The sequence below is a fragment of the Chelon labrosus genome (genome assembly GCF_963514085.1).
Source record: "Chelon labrosus genome assembly, chromosome: 12".
In the NCBI taxonomy this organism is placed as follows: Eukaryota; Metazoa; Chordata; class Actinopteri; order Mugiliformes; family Mugilidae; genus Chelon; species Chelon labrosus.
The window spans coordinates 8,968,677-8,996,422 of NC_140345.1; the positions used below are offsets into that span (position 1 = coordinate 8,968,677).

General features: G+C 41.3%; 1 protein-coding gene across 1 annotated transcript; it reads right to left on the minus strand.

Annotated features, from left to right (window-relative positions):
* Positions 1-665: 665 nt before the first annotated feature.
* On the minus strand, positions 666-27,645 carry clcn1b (chloride channel, voltage-sensitive 1b; the record flags this gene model as incomplete). The annotated part of the gene is made up of 23 exons (XM_084557349.1): positions 27,580-27,645; positions 16,345-16,555; positions 14,200-14,331; positions 13,943-14,071; positions 13,651-13,784; positions 13,165-13,242; positions 10,784-10,862; positions 8,951-9,076; positions 6,932-7,016; positions 6,645-6,746; positions 6,117-6,201; positions 5,146-5,301; positions 4,956-5,025; positions 4,755-4,865; positions 3,488-3,701; positions 3,261-3,394; positions 2,901-3,067; positions 2,734-2,818; positions 2,558-2,640; positions 2,222-2,266; positions 2,004-2,108; positions 1,431-1,517; positions 666-1,130 (listed from the first exon to the last, which is right to left on the minus strand). The coding sequence occupies exons 1-23, from the start codon at positions 27,628-27,630 to the stop codon at positions 666-668; spliced, it is 2,934 nt and encodes a 977-aa protein (XP_084413475.1). The 5' UTR covers positions 27,631-27,645.
* Between the last annotated feature and the right edge of the window lie 101 nt (positions 27,646-27,746).

A 27,746-nucleotide genomic window follows, 5' to 3' on the forward strand; every position in this document is an offset into this window, starting at 1 on the left:
TTAGCATTTAGCACCAGCTTGGTGAGGCTACTAGCATGAGTTTTATTACTGTAAATGATTCAAATAAGTTAGTGGACAATTTAAATATTTATTATCTTTAAAATTACAAACTGGTAAAACTGATTTAAATGTTAACCATACAGGAAATACATGATAAGTGTGTCATATAATTTAAAATTAGACTTAATCAGTAAACTTTAAATGTGTGATCGCTTTGACCCCTAGGTCAAATTAATTAAGCCTTTATGAATTTAAATATTATCACAGAATTCATTGCTGTCAGCTGCTCAAACTAAGGAACTTAAGGAAATTAACAGATATTGATGCATGTAATGATCAGCTACATGTCCCAACATGTCCAAGATAGGGATGGAAATTGAATATTATTGATATGTAGGACTGAACGTGGTGGTCTAAGGTTCAGAAGACACAGGAAGGCACCTGAGATTTTAAAGAGTGAAAAAGTGAGACTGTCATTAGAGTAGAAAAAAACTATCCTGTACTACAAGTTTCATGAGCTCTGTGCTCGCTGCTCGCTGAGAGCCGAATGTCTGTGAGGGCTGCAGGTCGGCCCGACTCCTCCGCCCAGACCACAGCTCTGTCTCTGGGGGGAAGGAGTGTTATCAAAAGAAGGAAAATGTCTTTCTTCTTTAAACCCAATTCTCCTAGATTGGCTCGTCTGACTCCTCACTCTCCCCCTCCTCCTGCAGGGAGGACAGTGTGAGGACAGGGGTGGTGGGAGACACAGGGGAGGCAGGAGGTGAAGGTGAGTTAGGGGAGGATGTGGAGGGGGATGCTGCATCCTGAGCAGTGCTTTCAGTTCCTCTTGCGGTGGCCGAGCTGCCACTGGTGCTCCCCATACTGCTGGGGGAGGAGGGAGCTGTGTCACATCCGGAAGCTCCTCTGGAAGACGATGCCTTCCCTCGGGAATCCTCTTTGGACTCCTTCCTCACCAGGCCCCCATCTCCTCTGCTCCCCTCCCCCCACAAGTCTCTGTCCCTCGTGGGTGAGGAAGGGGTGGAGGAGGTAGGCTGGTGCTTCTTGGCTTTCCTGCTTGCATCTCTGAAGCTGGCCAGAGGGGGACGAAGCCTCACCCCGCTGCGAGTTGAGCCCTCTATAGCCTTCTGTAACTGTTAGAAGAGAGAAAGAGGTTGACATGTGTTTGGAGGCAAACCATAGAGCAAGGAAACATGTGAGAGAGACAACGCAGGATCAAGTGAACATCCAGAGAGATGATTTGTGAGGGCGGTTAACGGAATAACCACATGAATCAGAGCGTAAAAACATGAGGCACCCAGTGACACAACAACTGCCCACAATGTGAGATCATCACAGCTCACTGTCATGCCACATTACTGGCTCATATCAAGAGACGAGCCAAAAGACATGCAGATGAAGAAAAAATAAGAAGGAAAAAAAGGTGATTGTACCTCTTTCAGTGCCACCACTCCCACCAGCTTTCCAATACTGGTGACATAGGCGTGACTGAGTCCCAGCAGGGAGAACAGAGTGTGGGTCTGAGTAATGAGAGAGAGAAGGACATGATCCAGTCAGTGTTAAATGTGTTGTACTGTGACTGTATTCTGTTTGCATGGCTGCACTGTTCCTCATAAACAATTTCTCTGCAAGTAAAAGGGGAAAATGATGACAGCCGCGGCACGAAATGTAGGATTCAAAGCTTTATGGCTGTTTATGGCTCTAGGAAGAGAGAACAAGCTGCAGCAAGAAGCACAATAAATTATACTGACTTTCAGTGTCTTGGAATTACTGGATACAACCTTTCCCCTGATGCAGTTTAATAACATTTTTTATCAAATCCTTCCTGTCAAACATTTTATATCAGTCTCCAGGATGTGTGCTAAGCTAATCTAACCGGCTGAAGAAATATAAATAAGCAAATATCCCCAAATCACTTTTTTAAAATCTGGAAAATAAGAAACAAAATTGTGCATCACTTGATTTTTTCAAGTGATGACATGTCAGGCAGGTGAGGCTGTGGTCACCTTGTGCAGAGACGTCCTTTCCACCAGCTGAAATGGGGAGGGATCTATGCGTATCTGCTCCATGTCGATTGGTTTGTCAAGTTCTTCCTCTTCCCAGGTTTTGATCTGCATCAGCCAACCACAAGGCACAGAGATGGACTCGTAGTAGACAAAGTTTCTGATTATCGATTAGACTGATTTAACGGTTCATTATTCGCTCAATCAAAAGTGTACAGTACCTCCTCTGGGGACATGGTGTCTGTCAACGGGGGGGTTGTTGTCTCCTGAGGGAAGAGGAGGAAAGAAAGAGATGTTGGGCCGACAGATAGACAGTCTGTCTGTCTGTCTGTCTGTCTGTCTGCGTCAACAGCTATACAGATAATGACATGTCAGGTCGGCTATACATGCGCCATGTTATACTCCACCCAGCACATTAGTGAGGTTGGCTCATGCTGCCATGTTGGACTGAAGCCCCTGTCTTAGCTGTCACTGCCAACTCAGCCGCAGATCCATGATACGCTAGTCCTTTGAGCTTTTGGCCTCAAGTGATGCGTGCGTGAGGCTGATCTTGGTACCTGAGTTTCAGTCTGGCCTGACGAAGATGTGGAGGAGAAGAGTCTCTGAAGAGTCCTCCTGACAGATGGCAGCTTGCGCTTGTCTGAGAACACGTATGGCAACGAATGTCAGAGGAGAGGAAAGTGACATTTGATGGGTGCACCTGTCCTTATTTGCAGTGGAAATTGCATGTTACCTGAGCCTGTGTGGTTGGTGGAGTGCTCCTGGGGGTTGGAGGATGGGATGGGTCCATTACGTTCTTCCTGCACATGAGCGGCGATCTGGGGATTCAACACAGTCTGTGATGGTAAATTTTAGAAACCCCAAATTACCCCTGGGAGTCAGTTAATGGTCTAAACTCACCTCTCCTCCCTCCTCATCTACAAAGGTGAAAGACTCCCAGCTGACTTTGGAGCCTTGCCCTGGTGAACTGGGGCCTCTTTCAAAGACTCGCCTTTCTGGAGAAAGCCACCAGTCAAACACGGCTTGAAGCTCTGTCCGCTCAATTGAGCCCAGAAGAATCATAGATTCTGCAGACAAGGAGGTTACAGAGAAATAGTTTGGCATTTGGAGAAATTGTCAAGAGTTACATTAAATATCTGATGTTTTTCTGTTGCCTTTACGGTAAACATAGCTTAATTTAGCTTAGTATAGAGCCTGGAACGTGACTCTCAACATCCAGATAATAATTAGGAAGTGGTATAATGATAATGGACATCCTACCTTTGGAGTCGACCAGGGGAATAGTTTTCAATGTTGTTGTCTCAAGCAGATGGTTTAACTCCCGATAGGTGGATTCAGAAGACAAGAACTTCACTTTGCGCACCATGATGTCCTCCACAAAGATGTTATATTTGCTGTAAATGTACGATACTACAATAAATTCTCTTCATCTTTCAGTGCCAGCTATGTGTAAAAGAAAGTAACGGTTGTTGCTGTTCTAACTTTACCTGATGTGCCCGAGGGCCAGCTCAGGCAGGTAGGGCAGCTTCTTCACCTGGATGATGGAGTCGTAGAGTGAAGGCTGCAGACCCTGGGCCACCATGTTGGCTAGGATGACTGCTACCATCATGGGTAATATGTGGGATATTTGGCCGGTCAGCTCAAAGCAGATTACCGCCGTGGAAACTGTGTGCGTGACAGCTCCCGTCATCGCTGCCGCACCTGACAGAAAACAGAGGAGAGGATATAGAGGATATGTCATACACATATAGTGTAGGATGAAAAGTATTTCATGTGTAATCATAATAACCTCCAGTTAAGGGAAAATCTAGTCACTTTTGTGATTGAAGATACATAACAGCGTTATTAAACTGAGTTGTTCATTAAATACGATCCTTTTCAATGATGTAGAAGTTTTAATTTGTGTAAATATACGGATTTAATCTCACAAAAATACACTGACAATGGTGAAGCAGTTTCTAAACTGAAGGAGCCAGACTAGAGCTGGGGCTAATTAGAGTAACAACAGTTTTAATATTTAATTCAATTTATTTATTTCAATTTATTTATTTATATAGCGTCAATAACAATACAAATCGTCTCAAGATGCTTTGTATTGTTATTGACGCGGCCTGAAACCCCCAGAGCAAGCCTGAAGGCGACGGTGGCAAGGAAAAACTCCCTTTTAACAGGAAGAAACCTTGAGCAGAACCCAGCTCATACGGAGGGACCCATCTGCCTAATGCCAGCCAGGTACAGACAGAAGAAAGAGAGAAGAGAACAGCAAGATAAACATACATCCGCCATAGATACACATATCTGACTAAAGCGTACATGCGGAATCTTATGATACAAACTGATGATGTTACATGACAGTTTGAAAATGTAAGAGGAATAACTGTTTAATGTTAAAATGGTAAATGGCCTTGGCCTATAGCGCTTTTCTACCTTTTGGTACTCAAAGCGCTTTACAGTCAGAGACACATCTACCCATTCGCTCACACAAGCATGCACACATTCACACACCAGTCCCATGCACTGGGAGCAACTGGAGGTTCAGTGTCTTGCTCAAGGACACTTCGACATGTGGCACATTCTGGGGATCGACCCGCTAACCCTCTGGTTCGTGGACAACCCGCTCTACCTACTGAGTCAGCCACAACATACCTTTTCTAAAGTCATTCATTCAAAGCAGTATTTAACTTATCTTTAATTTACAACTCCTCAAGAACTCTCTAGGCCTCCAGGAACCCATGAAAATGTTAGTAGACTGACCAATGACAGCGTAACCTCCCGGCAGGATGCGGTAGACTATCCCATCAAACAGAATTCCGTTCGGGAAAAGAGTGGCCATGATCTCCCCTACGAGGCGACCGAAAGCAGCTCCTTGGGGATAGAGAGAAGGCGCGCAGGTAAAGACAAATTGAAGCGAAGCTCAGCAGGAGACACTGCACTCGAATTACAAAATCCTCTTACCTAATATGAACACTGGCATGAAGGCACCCGAGGGGATGGGCATTGTGGTGGAAACTGCTGACATCCAGAACTGCAACACAAAAACAGGATCAAGGTGGGATCAAGAGCAGCCCCAAAGGATTTTAATTATATCACATAGTGTGTTTCAAGGCAACACTGGCTGTACACGGCATGAGGGAAGGGGTGATACCTTCATGACGAAGAAGAGGAGGAGGATGAGAAAGACGCTGACACGAGGATGAAGCCATGCAGAGGAGCGACCCAGGGCAGCAGGACCAGGGTATCCTGAGATTTTGGTCCAGGTGAAATTATCAAAGAGGGAGTTGATGCACTCTCTGGGCATCAGCTATCAAAGAGAACAGACACACACAGTGAAAATGGGTTTTCACGGGTACACATCAGGTCTTTTTAGGCCAGTAATATTCAATGAAGGAAACAGACATTATTGATGAGGGTTTTCACCAGACTTCAGCCCAACCTGACATAGAGTAAGGTTTATACAGATAGATATACAGATCCTGCAAACCCTCCAGGTTCATTATCAAAGTTCTCTCAAAGAAAAATACATATACATAAGTAAAACTGAATGTAAAGAGGGTTGAAGCTCAGGAGGTAGAAACTGGATTTAATCGTATGACAAACATAATTGTGAAATTTTAATTTCTTTCTGTAGCACTGGAAATTTCAAAAACTGCAACACAATTGGATAACTTTTTTCTCTCTCTCTCTCTCTCTCTCTCTCTCTCTCTCTCTCTCTCTCTCTCTCTCTCTCTCTATCTCTCTCTGCTATGCCAAATTATGATTTTGGACTTCAAGTCTATTTTTAGTTTTATGCTAACGAACTACCCTGAATGCCTCCTATGTAGACGCACAGATGGAGCACTTACTTATTCTGCTCTGCTAAACATGCTGCTCACGCTACACTTTAAGATTTCACGCAGCCTCCTCTGGAACCACAAACGCCTTTACGCGACATTTCCGTGTGAAATTGATGAGTAGTTGCAATTAAATTCTAATTATTATGGCCTTTCTCGGCTTTAATATACATGACAAACCACACAATCGAGACCCCTCTGACTTTCTCTTTTTCAAAAATACCATAAATAGTAATGTGCGCGCATGAAAAAGAAGTCAGAGACCGTGAGCTTGATTCAGTCTAACCTCTCCAGCCATGAACTGCCCAAATCCAGGGGGAAATGTGAAGGTGGCGATGATCAACGTCACAGCACCTGGATAGATCAAGCGGCTGGGGGCACACACAAACACAGACAGAAACACGGTCATTAAGAGGAGCAGTGTATTCTAAGAACCCTACAACACTTCATGTCTCTGAATATGTAGCGGTGCTGGTTGTACGGCTCTACTGGTGCTGCAGCTCGCTTTTCTCTAATGGTGAAGACTAATGTTCCCTGACTGCCGAGTCTCAGAGGACAAGTGAATTCTCCCATTGAGTGAATAACTGGCTGAAAGGTTGTTAAGGCTTTTCTGGCCAGTGTTGTGAGACTGATGAGTTTGAAGAGTGGAGCTGAGAAACATTGAGAAGAATTGGATTTGAATGCACAAACGGTTTCAGTTGCGGGGAACAGTGTCTGCTACCGGAAACCCAACAGTTTAAGGGCAGAGTGCCACATTAATCCACAGCAGCATGGAGAGAGTGCTGTTGTGTTTGTTCGTGTGTTGGGACCTTACTGTTTGGTTAGAAAGCGAGTGAGAGCCGTCGGCCTTCTCATGAAGAGAACCACCTGTCTGTTCAGGTAAACAAAGAACGCTCCCAGGAACCCACACGAGATCCTGAAACACAGAGGAGACAGGCTGTTCAAACTTTGAGCAGCGGAGTAGCAAGAACCAATCCAAGAACCATTAGACAAGGACTCTGTATTATACTGGAAAGGATACATCTTTGGTGTGACTACATGCTGTAGCAGCTATGAAACAAGCAAACACACAGGCACGCATAGACTCCCAAATATCCTTACCCTATTACTGCAAATGCGGGCAGCTCCTGCAGGTCAAAGGGGAAATCCATCCGAAAATTAGTTTTGAAGAGAGCTGTGATTGTGACTGAGAGGGAGAGGAAAAAATAAATAGAACAAAGAAAATGATTAACGCCATAGCAAAAGTGATCTCAGTCTCTTGTTTCTTCTCGCATCATCTTGAATTTAAATTGTTTTCATCTCTACAAGAAAATTGCTCTTATATTGGTGTCTGCCAGGAACAGGAAAAATTACTATTCACAGACTACTCTATCAAAAAATGAAAACAATCTGTGGGACTGCTGAAACCTGTATTAAATGATCTACTGTAGCAGTAACAAGCTGTAAACATTCACCCTCTAAGCTGACAGGGTGAACAGACTGTTTGCAGACTGTTTTATTTACACATCAGACAGACCTGGTGCCACATTAGCCTTACGTTAAATGTTCACCCCTCTTTTAGCTCAGTTTTTGTCTCCACCAACGGGAGGGAAATATCTGACTGGAAGCTAGTGCTGTCTTGTAATGTACAGAAGGATCCTTAAAGCTTTATTGTTATTGCTAAAAACACAACATCATTGTGAGAGCTTTAAGAGATAAATAAGCACAGCTGTTGGAGGGAAAGTAAAAACAATGCTCTGGAAGATGCTAAAATACTCTGCAGAGCTGACAACTCTCATGTTGACAAAGTCCACTTTCACGTACTTTCTCTCCTAGCCCTACATGGCATTGCCCCTTCCAACATTATTAGATTAAATTAAATTGGAATTGACTTTATTGTCATTGCATATACTGCAGGTACATACACAATAAAACGCAGTTTAGCATCTAACCATGTGCAAATAGCAGCAAGTACAAAATCAACCCTATAATAGGGTACAAGATGACTATTGACAAAGTATTTTACAACAATGGTATATAGAAGTGTAATAATGGTATATAGATTGGATATCTGTAGTATGGCCAGCGTGGACAACACAGTATTATAGATGTACTTGCTCTCTATGAGCCTAACTTCTGTTTGTAGCCCTCAGGAAAATCCCTTCTTTTCTGTTACCACCACACACCGCATCATATAAGGGAAAAAGTGTTTCGCATCAGGGCCCCGCTGTTGTGGAACTCTTTACCTGAGGCACTTATATCAGCGAACTGGAAACCTTCTTTTAAATCATGCCTCACAACTTTACAGGAAATGTAATATAATATACACCATCTGCTGTCTCTTTTGTTTCAACGGCTATTACTTAAACATGATCCTTTCTTTTTTATGTTGTTTTTACTTTGATTGTGTGTTCTTTTTATCTTGCTCTGTAAAGCAAGGCCCCGCAGGCCTTATTAATGTTACCGTTACTGTGACTGTTACTTTGGTTCTGTAATAAAAATGGATCTGCAAATATGAAAAAATAATAACGCATGACTTAAAATGAAATACAGTAATGTAAAAGATTTTCCTTGCAAACTAACTTTATATAACACCAACCTATGAATGTTTTATTTTTTATTTTATAAATGTTGAGAAGAGGTTTTCCCCTGGTCGACTCTGCTTGCAAGGGCATAATGAGGATCAGATTATGGATTATGACAGACACAGACACAGAAAGATTCCCTTCTTTGAACTGTATCAGCTACATAAGACTAGCGTACATATCTGGAGATTTTTATTGTAAATTGAAAGCAGAGAAGATAAAGATTTTGTGAGTTCCCTGTTAAATAAGTGTGGATGTGTGAATAGAACATGTGATGATCTTCCAGTTTAACATTGTATTTGAACATAAAAGTAGATCCTGTACGTGAAATAAGTGAAGGTTGTGAGTATTTCACACTGTGCTGCTGCTGGATTGCTTTTATACTGTACTTGATGACTTGAAACATTTTGAGTTTATCTAAAGAAGCAAATATTACTGAGCTGTCATATTCAGCTTATTTCAGTAAAATGCAAACTCAGCGGTCTTTCCTCAGCAGCATGTGTGTGTGTGTGTGTGTGTGTGTGTGTGTTGACTATGCATTTGCTCTGCTTCTCACCAGCATCCTTGTTCCAAACGGAGAGCACTCTGAATATGAAGGCGCTGAATGTGGCTGCAAAGTATCCCCGCCAGTAATTCCTCACCGCAAAGTAGGTAGACGTGACCTCAATACTGAACAACACCCCTGGTGATGGTGGGGAGGGAGAGAAGGAGGAACAGAGGGAGAGGAGGGATTACAGAAAAATGAGCATGGATAGTGAGAGAAATGAGAGAGGAGGAGAGGAAAGTGAGGGAAAGGAGCAAGAAAGAAAATAAATGAGTTAAATGAGCCAAATGAGTCCAACAACTCTTGAATCTCAGGGTGTAATTATGCACAACAGGGAGTGAACACACTCACACTCAAACACAAGTAAATACACACTTACATGTAGTCTGCCTCTCACACACACACAGGGATATAATCAGCATGTGAAGCAATAAAATAAACATCAGAGCCGTCAGAAGCATTACTCAGAATAAGATAAAAACAGCTGAACAGAGGACGAGGATGGAAAAAATAACTAACATCATGTCAGCAGTGTATTTTAGCGTGTGCTAGGTTTTTAACATTTTGGGAATTATGTGCAAAGGTTGTCAGGATTTTAGACGAGCAGAGTCAGATCTACAATCCACCATTAGAAAGGAGCCTGATTGGTCCTAAATTCATTCTGCAGCATGACATTGAATCCAAATATAAACATAAAGAACTATCTTCAGCAACAAGATGATCAAGAAACCCGGCAATAGGTGGTCTGACCCAGTCTGGGAATACATGAGGAAACAATAGACAATGAAGACTAAAGAATAAATTAACAAAAAATAAATTAATAAAAATTCTCCAAGATATTTGGAACAATCTACCTGCTGAGAACCTCAAAGACCTGTGGGAAAATGTGCTCACACCAAATGTTATTCAGATTAAGTTTATCTGTTAATTGATAAAAAAAACTATTCATGACATAAAAAATCCCCATATATATATATAATTCTCTGGCCTAAAACTGTACAGTACTGTAATTTGATGGATGAGTCTGTCTGATTTTGATATATTTCTGATTAATCGTCATATTATTCTCTCAGGTAACAGATTATTTGTTTGCCATATATGTATATGTACATTCTTGTTAGTGTGACACAACGACAGCCCAAATAACCTAATTTATGAGCTCTCAACCACAGAAAACAAACACAAAAGCAGCAAATCTCACTTTTACAAGAATATGAACAAGTTGATCGGCACTTTAGTTGGTTGCTCAACCAAAGATCTTGATCGTTGATTCAGAAAACAACACAAACATGGTTCATAAAAATACGGTATGATGACAGTTTTTGGTTTGTAACGTTTCACCTGTCTACACAGAGGACAAATTTAAATAAGTCATTTTTTATTTTATTTTTTTTGTTGTTTGTAAATGGGCTTTATATAGAAACTTTTTTGTATGTCCAAATAGACTATGTTTGTGTTTATATGTTATTTACATATAAATAGTTACAAATAAAATCCGAAATCATCTACTCGACTGCTTCTGCAGGGTCATAATAAAAACAGATTTAATGGGTCCTAAAAAGTAGTTTTTATCTATGCATTTGTGTAAATATATTATTGTTATTAGGCATTGTAAGCACTCAGAATTTAATATCAGTATTGGCCAACCACTGTGAGTGGAGCTACAGTCTTTATACAAGCAGGAAAAACAAGATCATAGACTAAAATTAGCAAAACTGTCATTTAAATATCTTAAAATATACTGGTAAGATCTTGATATCCTGTCCATTGCAGCATTGATCCAGGACAGAATGATGATTGATGATGCAGGTTTGGTTAAGAGGCAGCGTGCAAGTTGTACTGTACCTCCTAGTGGAGTGCCGAAACAGCATCCCACCCCCACGGCACAGCCAACAGTCAGTATATCTGCGTAACCATAAGGGTTCTACTGACACAGAAAACAGAGAGGGAGAGGGAAAAAACAGGGAGGAGGTGAAGGGGTGACACAGAGAGTGAGGGATGAAAGGCAAGATATGATGAAGAGGGGGAAATTGGAGGTGACGAGGAACGTTGACAGAAAGACAGCAGAGTGAGTTGGGGAAAGAGAGAATAAAAGATCAAGGTGGAGAGGACACGTGGGGAGAGATGACAGAGGGGAAGCGACATGGAATAAAGTGAATAAATAATGCTCACTGGAGTGTGGAGAAAAAGTGATAAAGATGGGATAAAAGTAATCAAACACACAGAGAGAATACAAAGCTGAGGATGCACATGCCAGTGGGAATAATCAGACTGAGAGGAAGCAATTAAGCAATCAGGAGACAAACCAAGTGGTCACATTGTCCTTGGAGACACATCCCTGCAACTGATTGCAGACTGAAAATTGAAGATAGCAGACATAAAATACTTCCACTGATTATCCCTGACCTTGAAGTATTGTATTTCTTGTTACTTTATAAGTTGAGTTACAGAGTGATAAAAAGAAAATGCAGAGATGGTGGAGATGCTAAAAAAGACTCAAGGACCTGGAAAGTCTCAAGTAAGATGATAATAATATTCAATTTGCTAATTGCTTTTGTGAACACACACAAAAAAAAAGATATTAAAAAATACAGCATCTATTCAACACTTATAAAGCAGGGCACTGGTTTGAGGTCAGATTTAACCTCCACGTTTGTGTTGTTGATGCTATTCGAGGAGGACAAAGCTGACCGAAGACCTGTGCCCGAGCGAGCATGGCGGGACTTGCCTCCCACGGGGGCAGCAAAACAGGTGGCCACTCCCACGGCACACGCACACACCAACAGGTCCTGGCTATGGGTACCATTCTGGGAGTTAAGGGTAAAAGGGTGGAGACAGAGAGAGGGGACATGGGGAGGACACAGACAAGCATGGATGAATGAGAACGCCAAGGAGAGACAGAGAGAGCGGGAAAGGAGGGAGACAGGGATATGGGAGGTCACTGTTAATACACATGCCAGACATAACCGTCACACTATTAATACAGTGAGACACAAACACAGACGAGGTGCGAGGGGGCAAACCAAAACAAAGAGAAATAGGGAGGGGAGGGTGTGAGCTGGGTGGGAGAGACACAGATGGGAAACGATCACAGGGTTCCCACTTTCTCTTCAGTAATTAACTTTGCAGAGCTCTGAGTGAATTTCAGGTACTTAAAATGTTTCAGTCAACAGAGACATTGTAAAGCAAGAAGATGATGGTGGAAAGATAAATAAAGTATTGAAATACAGAAGGATTCGATATTATATGTCACTTTCAAGGTGACCCCGTCATTTTCAAAACAAGACTAGCCTATAGCCTCTTGCTAGCTATCCTTGGTTTTATGGAACATACGCAGTCCATGGGGTGGAACAGTGTGCTTTAAGCTAAATGCTAACATTAGCATGTTACCACTGGCACGCTAACACTAATAACAAATTCATATCTCTGACATAAGCTGACTCTCTAATGTTTCCACAGTAGGCTACTCAGTTTATAACAAGAACCAAGTGATGAGATAATTAAAAGTACAGAAAAACTGAATATAATTCATATTATATGTGAATTTCAAATCTCTGTGAGGCAGTTTGGGATTGTGATGCTTTGAGCTAATTGTTACAAATTAGCATGATAGCACTAGTATCTCTATCTCCAGCTAACTTTCTAGTGTTGCTGTGTTCATTCTAAAAAGGAAAACACGCAAACGATAATATGTATGCAGTATGCTAATACTTGGCAGGTAGAATGTTTACCACCTCGGTCTACCATGTTAGCATGGTAACATTTGATAATTAGCTCAAAGCACAACAAGGTTTGTGGAAATGCTTTGTTTTAGGGATATAATCATAATAAGACCAACGGAAACCTATGATAAAATGTTAGGAGATCATTGGGTTCAGGTAATTGTAGTCAGGATTTCAAGGACTGTGAATGTTTTTGCTAAATTATACGGGCTTCATATAGCAGTTGAGATATTTTAATCTGGTATAAGGTGCTGGTGAGCAACTCCCTAACAAACGTTGCTAAAATTGCTAAAATTTGCATGGCTAAAAACATCCATGTTTCTTAAATATAAAAATAAAGATTTTTAAGGCCCGTGGGAACCCCGTAGTTACAAAAAAGACAACAACAAAGTAAGTTATGACAAAAAAAAAAAAAACCTGCATTCATTGCCATGTTGACTGTGATCAGTAAGGAGATAAAGGTTATAGGTACTGTAGCCTGTTTTGCTCAGGGCCTCAGCTTACCTCATAGACTCCGGAGAAGATGGACATGAATCGACTCAGCACTGCAGCACAGATACTGGCAATGTGGACAAACGGACCCTGGAGGTGATGGGAGGATGTTACCGACACAGATGAGCGACATGTAATGTTATCTGCACAGACGCAGACTATTGTTGGTAAAACAGAGAATCTAAACTGGGACATGTTGTATCAGAACAGATAAATCACTGTGTAATTGCTGGATGTGACAGTTGCCCTGCTACTGTAATGGGGAAATGAATGTACTCTGTTGCTGAGGACTTGAATAATGTGCCCGAGTCCAGTGAGATGAGGGAGAGAGGAAAAACATGACAGAAGATGATTTATTACCCCCCAGGCTTGAAGAAAGAGCAGAGCAAGTGATAGGAAAAAGAAATAAAAATAGGATGTTTATAATGTTGAAAGAGTGGATAGTGACAAATACAGAGAACGGTATAGGTATAGAGATGAAATTGTGTATTTGTTTACCTCTTTGCCCACTGGCATCCCACTGCCTAGGCCAGCAGTAAGGCCGATGACTTTGGCTACGAAAGCTTTGAGGGTCAGATACTCCTTTAGGACTACACCTCTCAGGATGGTTTTCAGCTCAGGGATACCAGAACCTGTAGAAAGGCAGAAGAAAGGATGAAGGAGAAAATACCTGTGGAAGGTGCAGTAAGGAATAACACTAAAGTTATCAAGCTCTTCTTTTGAGACACAAAAAGATAGGAGAAAACATGGTGAGAGGATGAGAGAGGCTGACAGGTGATGGAGGGCTTACCGATGGCCTGTGGTGAAACCAGGTGACAGAAGAGCGAGGCAAACATGACAAGGATCATGGGATATGTAACCCAGGCAAGGTACTGGAGAGCCACATTGCCCCTAAGCTCCCCATGCACCCATTTATAGGCTGAAAGACAGAGAAATGTCACAAATAGACAAAGAACAGAGAAAAATGGCTTTTGCAGAGAAAGTAAAATCCTGCGTTATCAAACTGCAGATTTGACAGCAATACAAATTTACATATCCCCATGGTACCTTGCAGGCTCTTGGCGCTGGCGTAGTCCATACTCCAGCTGACCAGAGCCATAGTGAGTCCCAGAAGAACCAGGAAAATCCAATCCTCCCCCATCTTTGTCACGATGTACCGCCGCACACGAGCCAAACAATCTGGGACAGAGAGAGAGAGAAAAAAAAAAAAAACATTCACCTCAAACCCATTTATCACTTGATTTAATTACTGACAGTCAGGTATCGTAACAGTGCCTGAGAGGGCATCACTCAGTGTGATCATGGGCGCAACAAATGTAGTAAATAAACGCAGAATGATCTGACATTCAAGAAAAATATATACACAGTACTTGAAAGGTCTTTTTCAAAGACAAACAAACAAATGTTAAATACCATAACCTTCATAAAGCTGAGATTGAGTGCAGGACTGATACATGAGAATGTATTTGTTTTCACTGGTGTACCCGATGACCTGGTAAGTGAGTGTAGCAGCAGAACTTCCACTCTATAAAAATACTTGATTAAAGGACGTGACTTGAAACCTTATGAATTACATTAACCTAAATGCATATTTACTTCCATAATGTTGGGGCACTTTCATAAAATATCTTGAACTGATGCTGCAGAATCTGCGATTTGTATCTGATGGGTCAAGTTCAAAAACCTGTCTATAATGCAGTTCAGCAGTGTCATTTGTTGGACTCTCCAGGCCTTGAGTGTCAAGGTCCAACAAGTCTTCAGCAATTTTAGTTTGTAGCGTGCATTTTCTTTTAAAATACTTTATTTCTAATGTTTTGAATAGACACGTTTTAAAAAAAAATATTATATAACAGTTTTAACGTACACAGGCTGAGTAAGTCTCTCCATGACTAACATAACCTCACTAGACAGTTCATTAGCTACACTAGTGAAAATGAACGCATTCTTATATAACAGTCCTACACTCAGCTTTCCGAGGTGGTGGTGTTCATCATCTTTTTTTTTTTTCAAATAACAGAGAGAGCTGTTGATTCAACTGTGTTTTAATTTTGGAGGCTGTGGTTTGTAGCACTATTGAACTGTATCATGTTGCACCAACAACCCATTTTACTCAGTGGGCTAAATGACAGAAACGCTATGGTATTTAATTCAACACGGTTGAACAGCACCACAAACTACATCCTCCAAAATGATCTTGCACAGTGTTTCAACTAAAACTGAACAGTCATGGAGGCGGAATGCATTCCTTTTTATAGTGTACCTAATGAACTGACAACTGAACGTATACTGGATATTTTGAAAGGCTAATTTACCCTACAAGTAACACCTGTATTCAGTGTAATATAAATTTTAATTATGTTCGTGGCAAAACCAACATTACAGCAGAACCTAGAACTGCACCAAGAAGGTCAGAGAGCTGAATCAACCCATCTGACACAGTGTCAACACAGACACATACTACGTGACAGTATTTGTACAGATGTTGACAATACTATGTCTGACCATTAACAACAATAAGAGTCGATATTAAAGAATATCTACTATCAATAACAGATGCTTTCATTTAGTAGATGTATCATCTTTAAAAAGATAGAACTGAGGAAATGACAGTCCTTATGTCATGGGATTAATAACATGGGAGGAATGTACTTGAACACACATGGTGTGTATTTTATATACTGACATTAATATTTTTGAACTCAATATATATAAATTTGACATATTTCAAGACAACAAACATAGAAATATATAGTAGGGATTTATTTTTTTCGCCAAACTATTTGTTTTACCAATGAGGACAAAGATTTTTAAATTAGAGTTCCCACCTTTGTGATGGGGAATAAATTTAAACAAATAGTGAATAAATACAATCACTTATTTCTATAGATTTTGCATTTTTAGGTGTGGGTAGTGTTCATTAAGATACTCATGATCACGGGAAGTTTCTTGCTGCTGCCTTAAGTCCAAATGGTATTATTTCTAAATGCCTCAAACTATATCACCAGATCATTTTTTACAAGCCCATTGTGTTGCATGTAAAATCATAATGTGCAAAGTATCAGATAAGCATACTCTGTTGCGTAGTGCAATAAACCAAAACAAGTTTTACATAGAAACTTTCACTGTGAGTAAAGCATCTTAACGCTTTTAAATGAGGCGACAAGATTCATGAGTCCACAGCAGTGATGTCACCTTGGCATTTGGAGTAGGGACGAGGCTTCTTGGTAGAAGACCCATGGCTGTGATGTGACTCCAGCGTTGGGTGATGATGATGCCGCCGGCCGTGGCCTCTGCGGCCTGTGGTGTTGTCTCCTGCCTGTCTTCTCCATTGTCTCTCTGTCAGCAAACGGGCAGCCTCCCGTCGTGCAAAGTTTCCCAGCTGCTCTCTGTACTCACCGTACAGCTGTAACCGAGGGGGAAAGCACTCACAATCACTATGAAACAAAACGTCAAGAAATGTTTCTCTTCGATTGCAGCTAAGCAAAACAACAGGGAGGAGAGAAGGGAAGACGGAAAGGGAAGAGAAGGAGGAACACCTCTGACAACTGAGACTCTGGAGAAAGATAAAACTAGATCCAGTGCAAAGAGTCTTGAGATAACGAGAAAGAAGTGGGGAATGTGCGGCGTGTGTGTAAGGGATACACACCAACCTGAATACCCTGGCAGACAGAAATAGACAAAACGGGCATAGAGATCGGAAAAACCCCTCCCTGAGTGGAAGCAGAGGCTGGAAAGGAGTCAGAGGAGAGATCCTAGAAGACATTCCACATCTTCCTCTTCCGGACTAAATGTATGTTTTACACCTACAAGCACAGAAACAAGCACGCACACACTCGGTCAGACACCTCGTGATCAGTTTGCACCGCACTCGTGAAAACGATAGAAGCTGTAAAATACTGCAGATCCAAGAGGAGCTACAAATGTGCAACTGAAACCTACAGATCACATGCATCCCACCACACAGCAAAGCAAGAGGCTAAATCATGAGCAGAGCTGCCAGCCACACATTTCTGTCTCATGTTCACACAGGAAAGGAGAGCTGACACATCCAACCATGAGGCCCTACCAGGATGAAAGATCAGCACATAATGATGCTCTGAAGCAATCAAACAAAGGTGTCAAAACAATCTGCGATGTCATCTTCTGGGAAAATGTTCAGACATTCACTGCGTGACGGGGACAAGTGAGCGCAATCTATCTTTCGGTGATTTTATTTTATTTTTTTCTCCAGTCTGAGGGCACAAAGACTTTACCCAACCAGTCCACTGTAACAGATGACTCACTACAACCACATGACAAAGCGACTGATATAGAAGTTTATAATTAATACATGAATACGCCACATAGCAGGTGGCCGTGCAGTTACTGCTGGAGGCTTTTCGAAAACATTTGATGCCTCTAAACCGTCTCGTAGGTTATTTTAAATCTCGTTAAACACTTTGAACCACAAACCGTTATCCAGAACAGTGCTGCACCGCGAACAGCGTATTGCCCCTGTCCTGACTGTTAGACTCAGCCAACAGCAGAGAAGTGATAAGTCACACAAAGAAATGCAAACAGCTTACATCACACAAAGCCATTATTATTTTATTATTATTATTTTAGCCTGCTGCAAGAATCATGGGGCTTTAAGTTAAGGTGTTTAGACCTCAAGTCAGGGAGATTATAAAGTAAGTTAAGGATCTTTTTTTTTGAGAGGGGGGCTAAAATAAAATTACACTCCATCCAATTTTTTGGATTTCATGTTTTAATTATTTCTTGCAGCCTTATTAAATGACTGTCTGACAACGTGTGCTGTCTAATCAATCAAATTTCAATCTTTTCTTATGACTGCTTTTTATTATACTAGTTCCATTTAAAGTCAGTGTCGTATGAACCTACATAAATACGATTAAGTTTTACCTATCTCTAAGGAGTTAAATGATTTGGATTTTATAATTACTTAAAGAACATTTAATCAGGACAATAAAACTTTTGATAGAGGTTACGGAAAATGAAATCTGAGGCGGGAAGCAGACTGTACATTTCAACTTCCTTTGACTTACTATACGCTAAAGTTGTTATTTTTTATTTTTGGTCAAATATATATTAAATCCATGAATTTGGTGGCTTGAAGTAAAGACAAATGGTTTATATTCATTAAAATGGATACATAATCCTATAGCGTGAAAAATAAGTTCAGTCATGTCTGTACTATTTTTTTTTTACACCGAAAAACAATAAAAATACACAAATGTGAACAAAGAAACCTTTAACTCTAAGTAGAACCTAGTTTATCATCAGATTTGCATAGTTACGCATCAAGTAAACAAGAGTTACTACTGATCCTTTGAAGAACTGGACTGGTGTCAGAGTCCCATTTGAGTAAGTGATAAAAATAAGTTATATTTACCATTGTTTGCTTCTACAGCTATCTCAGTATTATATAAAAGGCTCGGACTGTAAATGTACACAAATAATTAATAGAAGTTAAAAATAAGAAGATCTACTAAATGAACTTCCAGAGGTTAGAGAAAAAAAAAAGTAGATGACCATGTAAGTAATTAAGTCCTGGCAGAATGAACATCCGACCAGATGGAGCCTGTGGTCCTCATGTCTTTACCTGTTCCTCATCAGCTGTCTTTCGCATCATGTGGCAGCAGCTCTGTCCCTGTTCTGTCCCCTGTCCCACTCTGCAGACAACCCAGCCACCTCCAACACTGCAGCACTACACATTAACACCAAAGCACTAATCCATCAACATCATCAAACAGCCACTGGCACCAGGCGCCATCAAAACCAGGGACAGTAACAACAGGGACCTGTGCAATGTTCACAGGGAGAGGAAAAGAAAAATGAGTTAAACACTTTACCTCCCAGGCCCTGCCGCAGCAAAAAGGAGACCCAGGATGATAACAGTCAAATAAAAAAAATATATAATTATTTCTACACACTCTTTATCTGCTCTGTTTTTACAGATATATTCTACTTCTTTGGCCAGCCAGCTTAACCCTGCACCTCCCATACACCACTGGACTCATGACTGTTGGCTCAATATCATCTTTTTTATTTCAAAATGTGATACCTGCAACTCATACAGCCTTAAAGACTACAATGGTGTCTTTAAATGGGGTCGTGTTTACGGTGTTCACGAGAAGATGCCTCTTTTGTGGTACTCACGACCTTGAAACTGTAAATTTACTATAAGGCCTCATTTTTTCATTACACCTTTGCATTTCCTGCGTTAGGTTTGTTAGCTTGCTAACTGTTAGCCTTGGTGACTTCTAGGCACCAACAGCTGCATAGCAGCAGTCTTCTCACCACTTATGGACAATGTGACCATTTGAATGCCAAGCATTTTGTGTACAAGACTTCTCTTGTCCTAAACTATCTGAAGACGTCAGGAGACTCAGGCTGTGTTACGCTAGCAGGTGCTAATGTAGCCTTGAGCTGCAAGCTTCAAGTAGAGATGATTGACTGTCAGAGGCCTGTGTAAGACTTTAGTAAGTAAAAACTTTTTCTAGTTAATGTCTTTATTTTTTGTCATATTTATACATACTGAATTATGAATTATGAATCTATTGAATTATTTAAAAATGTACATACAGCCGAGTGGCAAAATAAGACAAATTGCAAATTCTAATTACTGACAATTAGTACACATTTTAGTTTAATTCAGTGCCATAGATTTAAAGTCATGGTGCAGAATTAATTTCAAACTATTGTTAAAGTCAACATTTCAGCCAGTTTCTGAAATGCCAAGCCTGTCACCTTGGACTCACCTTGGAGAATCTGTGAGGGACTTTTTTATATTTTTGTCACAATTAAATATACTATATACTATATTTATACTATAAAATAGTACTAATAAATAAATAAAACAAAATAAAAAAAAGGAATACAAAATAAAAAACAATAATCTCAAGACTGACAGCGTGAGAAAGACACTGGAATCTACGACTCATTTGTGTCTGCTGACTTTAATGCCTTCATCGCTCAGCTTTGTGTTGACAGTGTGTCACAGTGTAACCTTGTGCATCCATTAAACAACGAAACCACAAGGCCCTAAAATGACATCAGTAGCCACCATTACTCCAACTTTCACACGCTTTTGTGTTGCATTTGTTTGGTTGTCCGAACGTGGAGTGACCATCTTACTTCTAGACAAATGCAGCAGGATAATCTCCCCTCTACCTACTCCCCACTCTTCTTCCACTTCAACTCCCACTATTTTACTCCCAGCAAGGCTCCCATTACCCCTCTTATTATTTTCCTGCACTTTCCTGTCTCTAATCTCTCTATGGACATAAAAAAGTAGCCAGGCATTACTGCACGGCTCTGACACTTAAACCTCTCATAATTTGCTTCTTGAGAGAACTCTTAAAAGAAACCAAGCAGCTACTGTTTTCCTTATTGCAAATCTCGCAGGACTGAGCAAGGTTTTCAAAAATGAACACCATTCCTCATTGTTAGGAATAAAAGCCTTTGTTTAAATAACGCTCCCAGGAGCTTTGTATTCATTCACGGACCTGTCCTTTGTGAGCCGGCTTTAACAAGGTGATACAACAGAGTAAAACACAAAAAACTCCAGACTTCTAAACAAAAAAACAGGCTTGCAGAGGAAAAGAAAGAGAGGAAGAGAGAGAGAGCTTGAGTCACAGCGAGAGCTGCTAATAGATGCACAGGTTGAAGGGCAGTGTGACTTTGAGAGGTAATTAAAAAAATAATAGCATATTCCTGCATGCCTCGTGAGGGAGAGTCTGTGCTGCATATTCATAAATATCTGCGTGCACTTGTGTGGGTTGTTGAGTAGGCAGGGTTTGTGTTTGTGTGTTTATAAGACTGATATGGGTGTGTGTATGTGTGTGTGCGGTGAGGCCTTACAACAATAAAGCCCTGTCCTGAAGCACAAGGTTAATGATAAAATCTGACCCACTCACTGATGGACAGATCAGGAGATTACCCCCCCACCCCCCACACACACACGCACACACATACACTAGCCTAACAACCAGTACACACACATTCCTTGAGTGTGCGTCTCCATATGCACACACTAATTAACCAGCACAGTAACAATTCCATGCCTCATCCAAACACTGTTCAAGCTGTCATGTTCTAATTAAGGCATGTCGACATGGCTAAAAGATAGAAACAAACCAAACCGTGTCTTATGTATGAACCCAGTTCCACTTCACACCAAGTAGTTCAGGAAATTCAAAGTGTCGAGGCCCCTTTGTCACTTTTATAACCTGCTTTACACGTAATAATTAAAGTTACAGCCATCTTCATCTTCATCTTCTGTAACCGCTTGTTCCTGTGAAGGGCCGTGGGGTCTGCTGGAGCCTACCCCAGCTAAAGTTACAACCACAATACACCAAACTCTTAAATGCATCACAAAAACTTTACTTCAATATAAAACATTGTAAACCTTACCAGAAACTGATCTATATTCAGAACTGTCTCAAAAGTGTTGATCCGCTCTCTCATCTTTTTAGCCGTTGCTCCTGTGAGTCGCCGCTCGCTTTCTTGCTTGCTTGCCTCTCCAACTTACTGTAACTCCCTCTCTGGATATGTGTGTCTTACATACGTCCTTTCCTGTCTTGTCTGGGGCTGTGGACACTGACCGTACCTGCTACCTGCTTCCATACGGTACGGTCTCCAGTGACTGACAGGAATGGTTGGTGCCACGCTCATACGCATACAGTACACACACACACCGAGGGGGAAGCAGTAGAGGTTAATACAGACACTTGAAGCTTCACAATGAATTGTCAGCAGCTCTTAATTCAGAAGGCTAGATTCTCAGTCGCGCGGCCGATCCAGCAGATTCCAGTAGCAGGATCATAAATGATGGCAGGCAGGCTGGACACAGGCTTAAGGTATGAAAATAATACGTGCTGACTGAGAGGCCATAACCATATTACCCTAGTGTAGATAATAATGCACTGTGCTTTAAAGTGCCTTGAGCATAGATGACATGCTTCATTAAAGCCTGGCTGGGCTCTGGCACAATATACAGTATCATGTTGTTGTTGTCTTAGTACACAATAAACACATTTTTGGCACCAAATTCTCAAATCTGATTAACAAAATTCTAGTTAAGAGACAGCGAGGCAGGATGTTTTACAGTTTACAGTGCAGATAATGGATTATTAGATTATAAGGAGCCCATTAAACACTACATTCATGTGAAGGATCTGTAACCTAATTTTATTTGGATAAGCCGGCGATATCGGCTTGTTAATACATTAGTTCGGCTCCGTTTCTTTACATTTATTTAATGTGGCTGTTCTCCAGCTGTGGGGACTCAAAGTGGGTCATCCTCTGCTGTTCTGCTGTGACCCAGTAGTTCTCACATGGTTTGTGGGCCCTTTGGGGACCAGGGAGCTGCTGCTTGTCTATCCCAGAGGGAAGCTGTTTGCATCACTCTCGATATCTATAGCGTTAAATTTACCTTAGGGTGTGTTGTATTGAATACTTTATCACAAGTGAACGCTGCTGGCTATTAATTGTGAGTGTTGCTGTCAGCATTTGTTGTGACTATTTCAGTGCCTTTCAGTTATGTACGCTGGGTCAAGATCTAACCTCCACTCTGTGAACGATGCAGGTACACAAAATGAATGAATGGATGGATGGATGGATGGATGGATGGATGGATGGAAGCAGCTTTTGGGTGCCATGTATCGCCCTTTCTCTCAACCTGAGAAATTATACAAATATTAGTTTTAAAATATTTCCCCTGCCAAAACATAATGTATGACCTTCTTGCAGCCTCTCATTCTGTATATTTCAATATTCAGTGTTATCTCTGGGTCTTCTGGGTATTTTATATCTTTATTGGAACGAAAATTAGAGTTGAGGAGAGACGTGGAGCAACATGCAACAAAGGTCATACGTTCTTAGGCCTGTCCTCCTGATTTTTATCAATTTCTAATGTGATTTAAAACTATGGCCTTCTATGGCAATTTTTTAATTCCTGTGAAGTGTGGTGAAGCATCCTGAAAAGTTCTCTGTGTAAACAAAATGCTTTACCACATAACGTAATAGTTCCTGCATTGGATTGCTAAAATTTAGTGGTCGTAACTTCTTAAGAAAAAGATAAATACTTAACTGAAACGAACCATGAACTTTAGTGTGAATAATTTACAGTTTTATTCATTTATTGGTCAGAAACCTGTTTAAAGTAGCCGAATATCACATTAAGGGGTCCTTTTTGTGTTTCCATCATCAATAAATGCGATCTGGGCTCCTTTCTCCAAAACCAATATAATCTTAGTTGTATTACATTTTTACATTATAAATATATATATATTTCCACCTACACACCTCCATAAGAGTACCATTAAACAGTGGAAATCAGATTTTTCTAGCCTCCGTTACCACGAATACTTTCTCCTACTTTCTTTACCGCCTCACCTGCGTTTGAACCCTTGTGGCAGCCTTTCACCTTTCTCCCTTACTCTTCCCCCTCAAACTTTCCCTTTCACCACCCCTTGTCCCCATCCATCCAGCAACCCCCACCCCTGAGGTGAAACCTTACTCGTCGATAAATTTAGCAGCAGTGTGACCCAATGTTCACTGACACACTTCTACACACTTCTCTCTCTCTCAGGCTGTTTGTGTCTCTTTCGGCCCATCTCTCCCAGGAGGCTGGTTGCACCGACAGATGGAGGGCTTTAACCTTTACACAAAACAATGACAAGTTATTGACACAGTTAAACAACGCGGCGTTTCATCTCGGAGCTACTGATGGAACGGCTAAACGTTTAATCATTACATTCTAACTATCTCGGTAATTGAAGAGACACGCTCGGCGACTGATATCATATGAAATTTAATGGCTTAATCGTCTACATCCCCGTCATTCCAGTCTGCGAGACATTTGGCAGGTGAACGTTATCCCTTTTAGTAGCCTGTAACATTTGAGACTTATGAGATCCATTTCACCGCTGTTGACATTCTCACAGACCGAGTCCTGTCTCCTCATACAACCTAATTTTTAACCACATCCATCACATATATTGTAACACACAGCCATCTGTATCAAAGCGGGCACAAACATACGGTGTGTGTTTCTACAGTAAACACACACGTAGGCGGCTATCTGTTCTCGCCACCCTGCTGCAGTGCGTCTGTCAGCGAGACACGAGTCCACAGAGGGAGCTTCCTCTTTGTTAAGGTCGAGGGTCAACAACAGTTGTGTGACTTGGAAGTAATTACAACTTTACAAGACCAAGAGGCACTAATTTGATGATTTGCAGGTCATTAGACGTCTAGACTTTAAGGTTGAACTGAGCTAAAACAGACAGGTGGTTTTTTTATGGATGTTTGAGTTATACGTAAAACTTTTAAATTTAGATACTGTTGCTTTCCTCTATAGGTCCATAATGTCTTTATTAGTGTTTTCTTGGGAAAAGCTAAACACACTGCCAACACTGAGCTAATTAAGATTTATTAAAGCCAAATTTCAAGCAAGGTGCAATTTAGACATTAGCTCAGTGACAGAAATTGGTACAGTTCCAATTAATGACTTCCAAATTATTTCTAGTGTAACCTTTAGAGTCAGTCGGTCCACTGAACAATCACATCATCTTTTCAGTAATGAATGACTAATTATTAAATATTAACTTTGAGCTTTTATTTCAAAGACATTTCCATTAAATGAGCATTAATAGCATGACTCTTTCCAGGAAACCATCTAAGAAATATTCTTACAGAAGTGTTACTACCTACACTATGTTGCCAAAAGCATTCTCTCATCTGCCTTTACACACATATGAACTTAAGTGACATCCCATTCTTAATCCATAGGGTTTAATATGAAGTCGGGCCACCCTTTGCAGCTAGAACAGCTTCAACTCTTCTGGGAAGGCTTTCCACGAGGTTTAGGAGTGTGTTTATGGGAATTTCTGACCATTCTTCCAGAAGCGTGTTCGTGAGGTCAGACACTGATGTTGGATGAGAAGGCCTGGCTCACAGTCTTTGCTCTAATTCCTCCCAAAGGTGTTCTATCGGTTGAGGTCAGGACTCTGTGCAGGCCAGTCAAGTTCTTCCACACCAGACTCACTCATCCATGTCTTTATGGACCTTTCTTTGTGCACTGGTGCACAGTCATGTTGGGGCCAACCCCAAACTGTTCCCACAAAGTTGGGAGCAACCCCACACCATAATCCCCCCTCCACCAAACTTCACACTTGGCACAATGCAGTCAGACAAGTACCGCTCTCCTGGCAAGCGCCAAACCCAGATTCGTCCATCGGATTGCCAAATGGACAAGTGTGATTCATCACTCCAGAGAATGTGTCTCCACTGCTCTAGAGTCCAGTGGCGGCCTGCTTTACACCACTGCATCCGATGCTTTGCATTGCACTTGGTGATGTATGGCTTGGATGCAGCTGCTCGGCCATGGAAACCCATTCCATGAAGCTCTCTGCGTACTGTTCTTGAGCCAATCTGAAGGCCACATGAAGTTTGGAGGTCTGAAGTGATTGACTCTGCAGAAAGTTGGCGACCTCCGCTCACTATGCGCCTCAACATCCGCTGATCCCACTCTGTCATTTTACATGGCTGAGTTGCTGTCGTTTCCCAATCGCTTCCACTTTGTTCTAAAACCACTGACAGTTAGACTGTGGAATATTTAGTAGCGAGGAAACTTCACGACTGGACTTGTTGCACAGGTGGCATCCTATCACAGTACAATGCTGGAATTCCTGCGAGCAACCCATTCTTTCACAAATGTTTGTAGAAGCAGTCTGCCCAGGTGCTTGATTTTATACACCTGTGGCCATGGAAGTGATCAGAATACCTGAATTCAGTTATTTGGATGGGTGAGTGAACACTTTTGGCAATATAGTGTATTTTTATAACACTAACCTGTTCTATTTATTGTTTTTTCTCCTTTTAATACCAGTTTATTTTAAGCTGTTGCACGTCATGGTGAATTCCTGTAATGTTGCAGCAGAAACTTAAATGGTGGTTTAAGAGCATTTTAATGCCAGTATACATATCGGGTTCATACAACAAGATAAAAAAGTTCTTCAATGTATATTTAAAATCTAACCAAAACATCTAAGACATTTAAACTTAACCTTGACACTTAATGGGAGCACTATCACAGCGGAGGTGTGCATCTGTGAACCAGGCCAACCATTAGCCTGTAAACTCATACACTGCTACATCCTGCACCTTATCAATAAATTATATTAAGAGGATCTATTAACAGCTCTACACATAAACTCCACAAATCCTCCTAGGTTATAATTTCCTCTCTCACGCACTCAGATGACATCGCAGCTTTCACACCTGAGAGATGTGTGACTTTGCAGAGACATTAAGCTTGATAAACAGCATGATTAATTGAGATTTCTTTTTTATATCTGACCGTCCCACCTTCCTCCTCCTTAAGGAGAGCTGGAGATTTAAGATTTGCGTGGGGCAATCATTCATCTTCTCAAAGGAGAGGAGGAAGTCGAAAAAGTACTGACAGTGTTGTCGAAACACACTTCGTCAGTTACACGTATTTTATGTACACAAACCAGCTGCTGCGGCCTCGATTGCTCATTGTGTCAACTTATAATTCACAACATCAACTCTGCAGAAAAGAACACTTTGAGGCTCTGAGTCATTTTTGTGTCCAAAGCACAGAATGGTGGTTTAATGCCACCAGACGTGAAGATGCTCCTTGGAGGAATCATTCTGCCTGAGCATTTAAACAGATGAACTGGAGGATATAGTGGCATGACTTCATCCCACCACGTACATCTAACCTGTCTGCTCAGGTTTCCTGTATATTGGTATTTATATCCACCAACGCATGAAAACAGCAATGACTTTACAAGGCTGCATATGCAGGAGGCGTACAGGTGTCACAAACGACACCGGCATACTTAAGGATATAATCTGGCAAAATAAAAACAGTCGAACACAAAGCTTGAAGCCTAAATAATAAATAAAATAAATAATATGGTCCCTGTTTGTTGCAGGGATGACTTTCTATTTCTCGCCTACACCCAATGTTTTGTAACGTGGGCGGTGTTAAACTGTGAAGACCATTAAAGTGTTTGAGGGCTGTACAAAGATGTTAAGTTGCAGAAATCTTGCTCAAGAGCAAAAGAAAATGGAGGAGAAGCATGAAGAGAGCGGAGATGAAGAGTATTGATCTGACAGAGGGCACGAGGCGGACTTTGTGTGGTGCAGCGGGGAAGCATTAAAGACAAAAAAGAACGAATGTGGCAGACAAAATACAAATGACCAGGAGGAAGCTACGGAAGAAAAAGTAGTGAAAGCTGAAACTGAGGAAGAGAAAAGAACGGTCGAGAAAGGTGAAGTGACAGGTGAGTTGAGGGAGAGATGACAGAGGAGAAGCAGGTGTAGCAGCAGAACACGAGGAGTTTTTAAGAGACGGCAAACAGGCGGGCAGGTAAAGGAAGATCGGGAAAGACCTACCAGGGTCTGTTGGTATCTCAGAGCCTTCCTTTGCGACGCATCTGCAGCCATTGACACGCTGTCACTGATCCAAAAATAACCTCGCTGGACACCCCAGCATTTCCAATGGCGTGGGCAACACCACACACACGCGCACGCACCCACACACACAGACAGACACACACTCA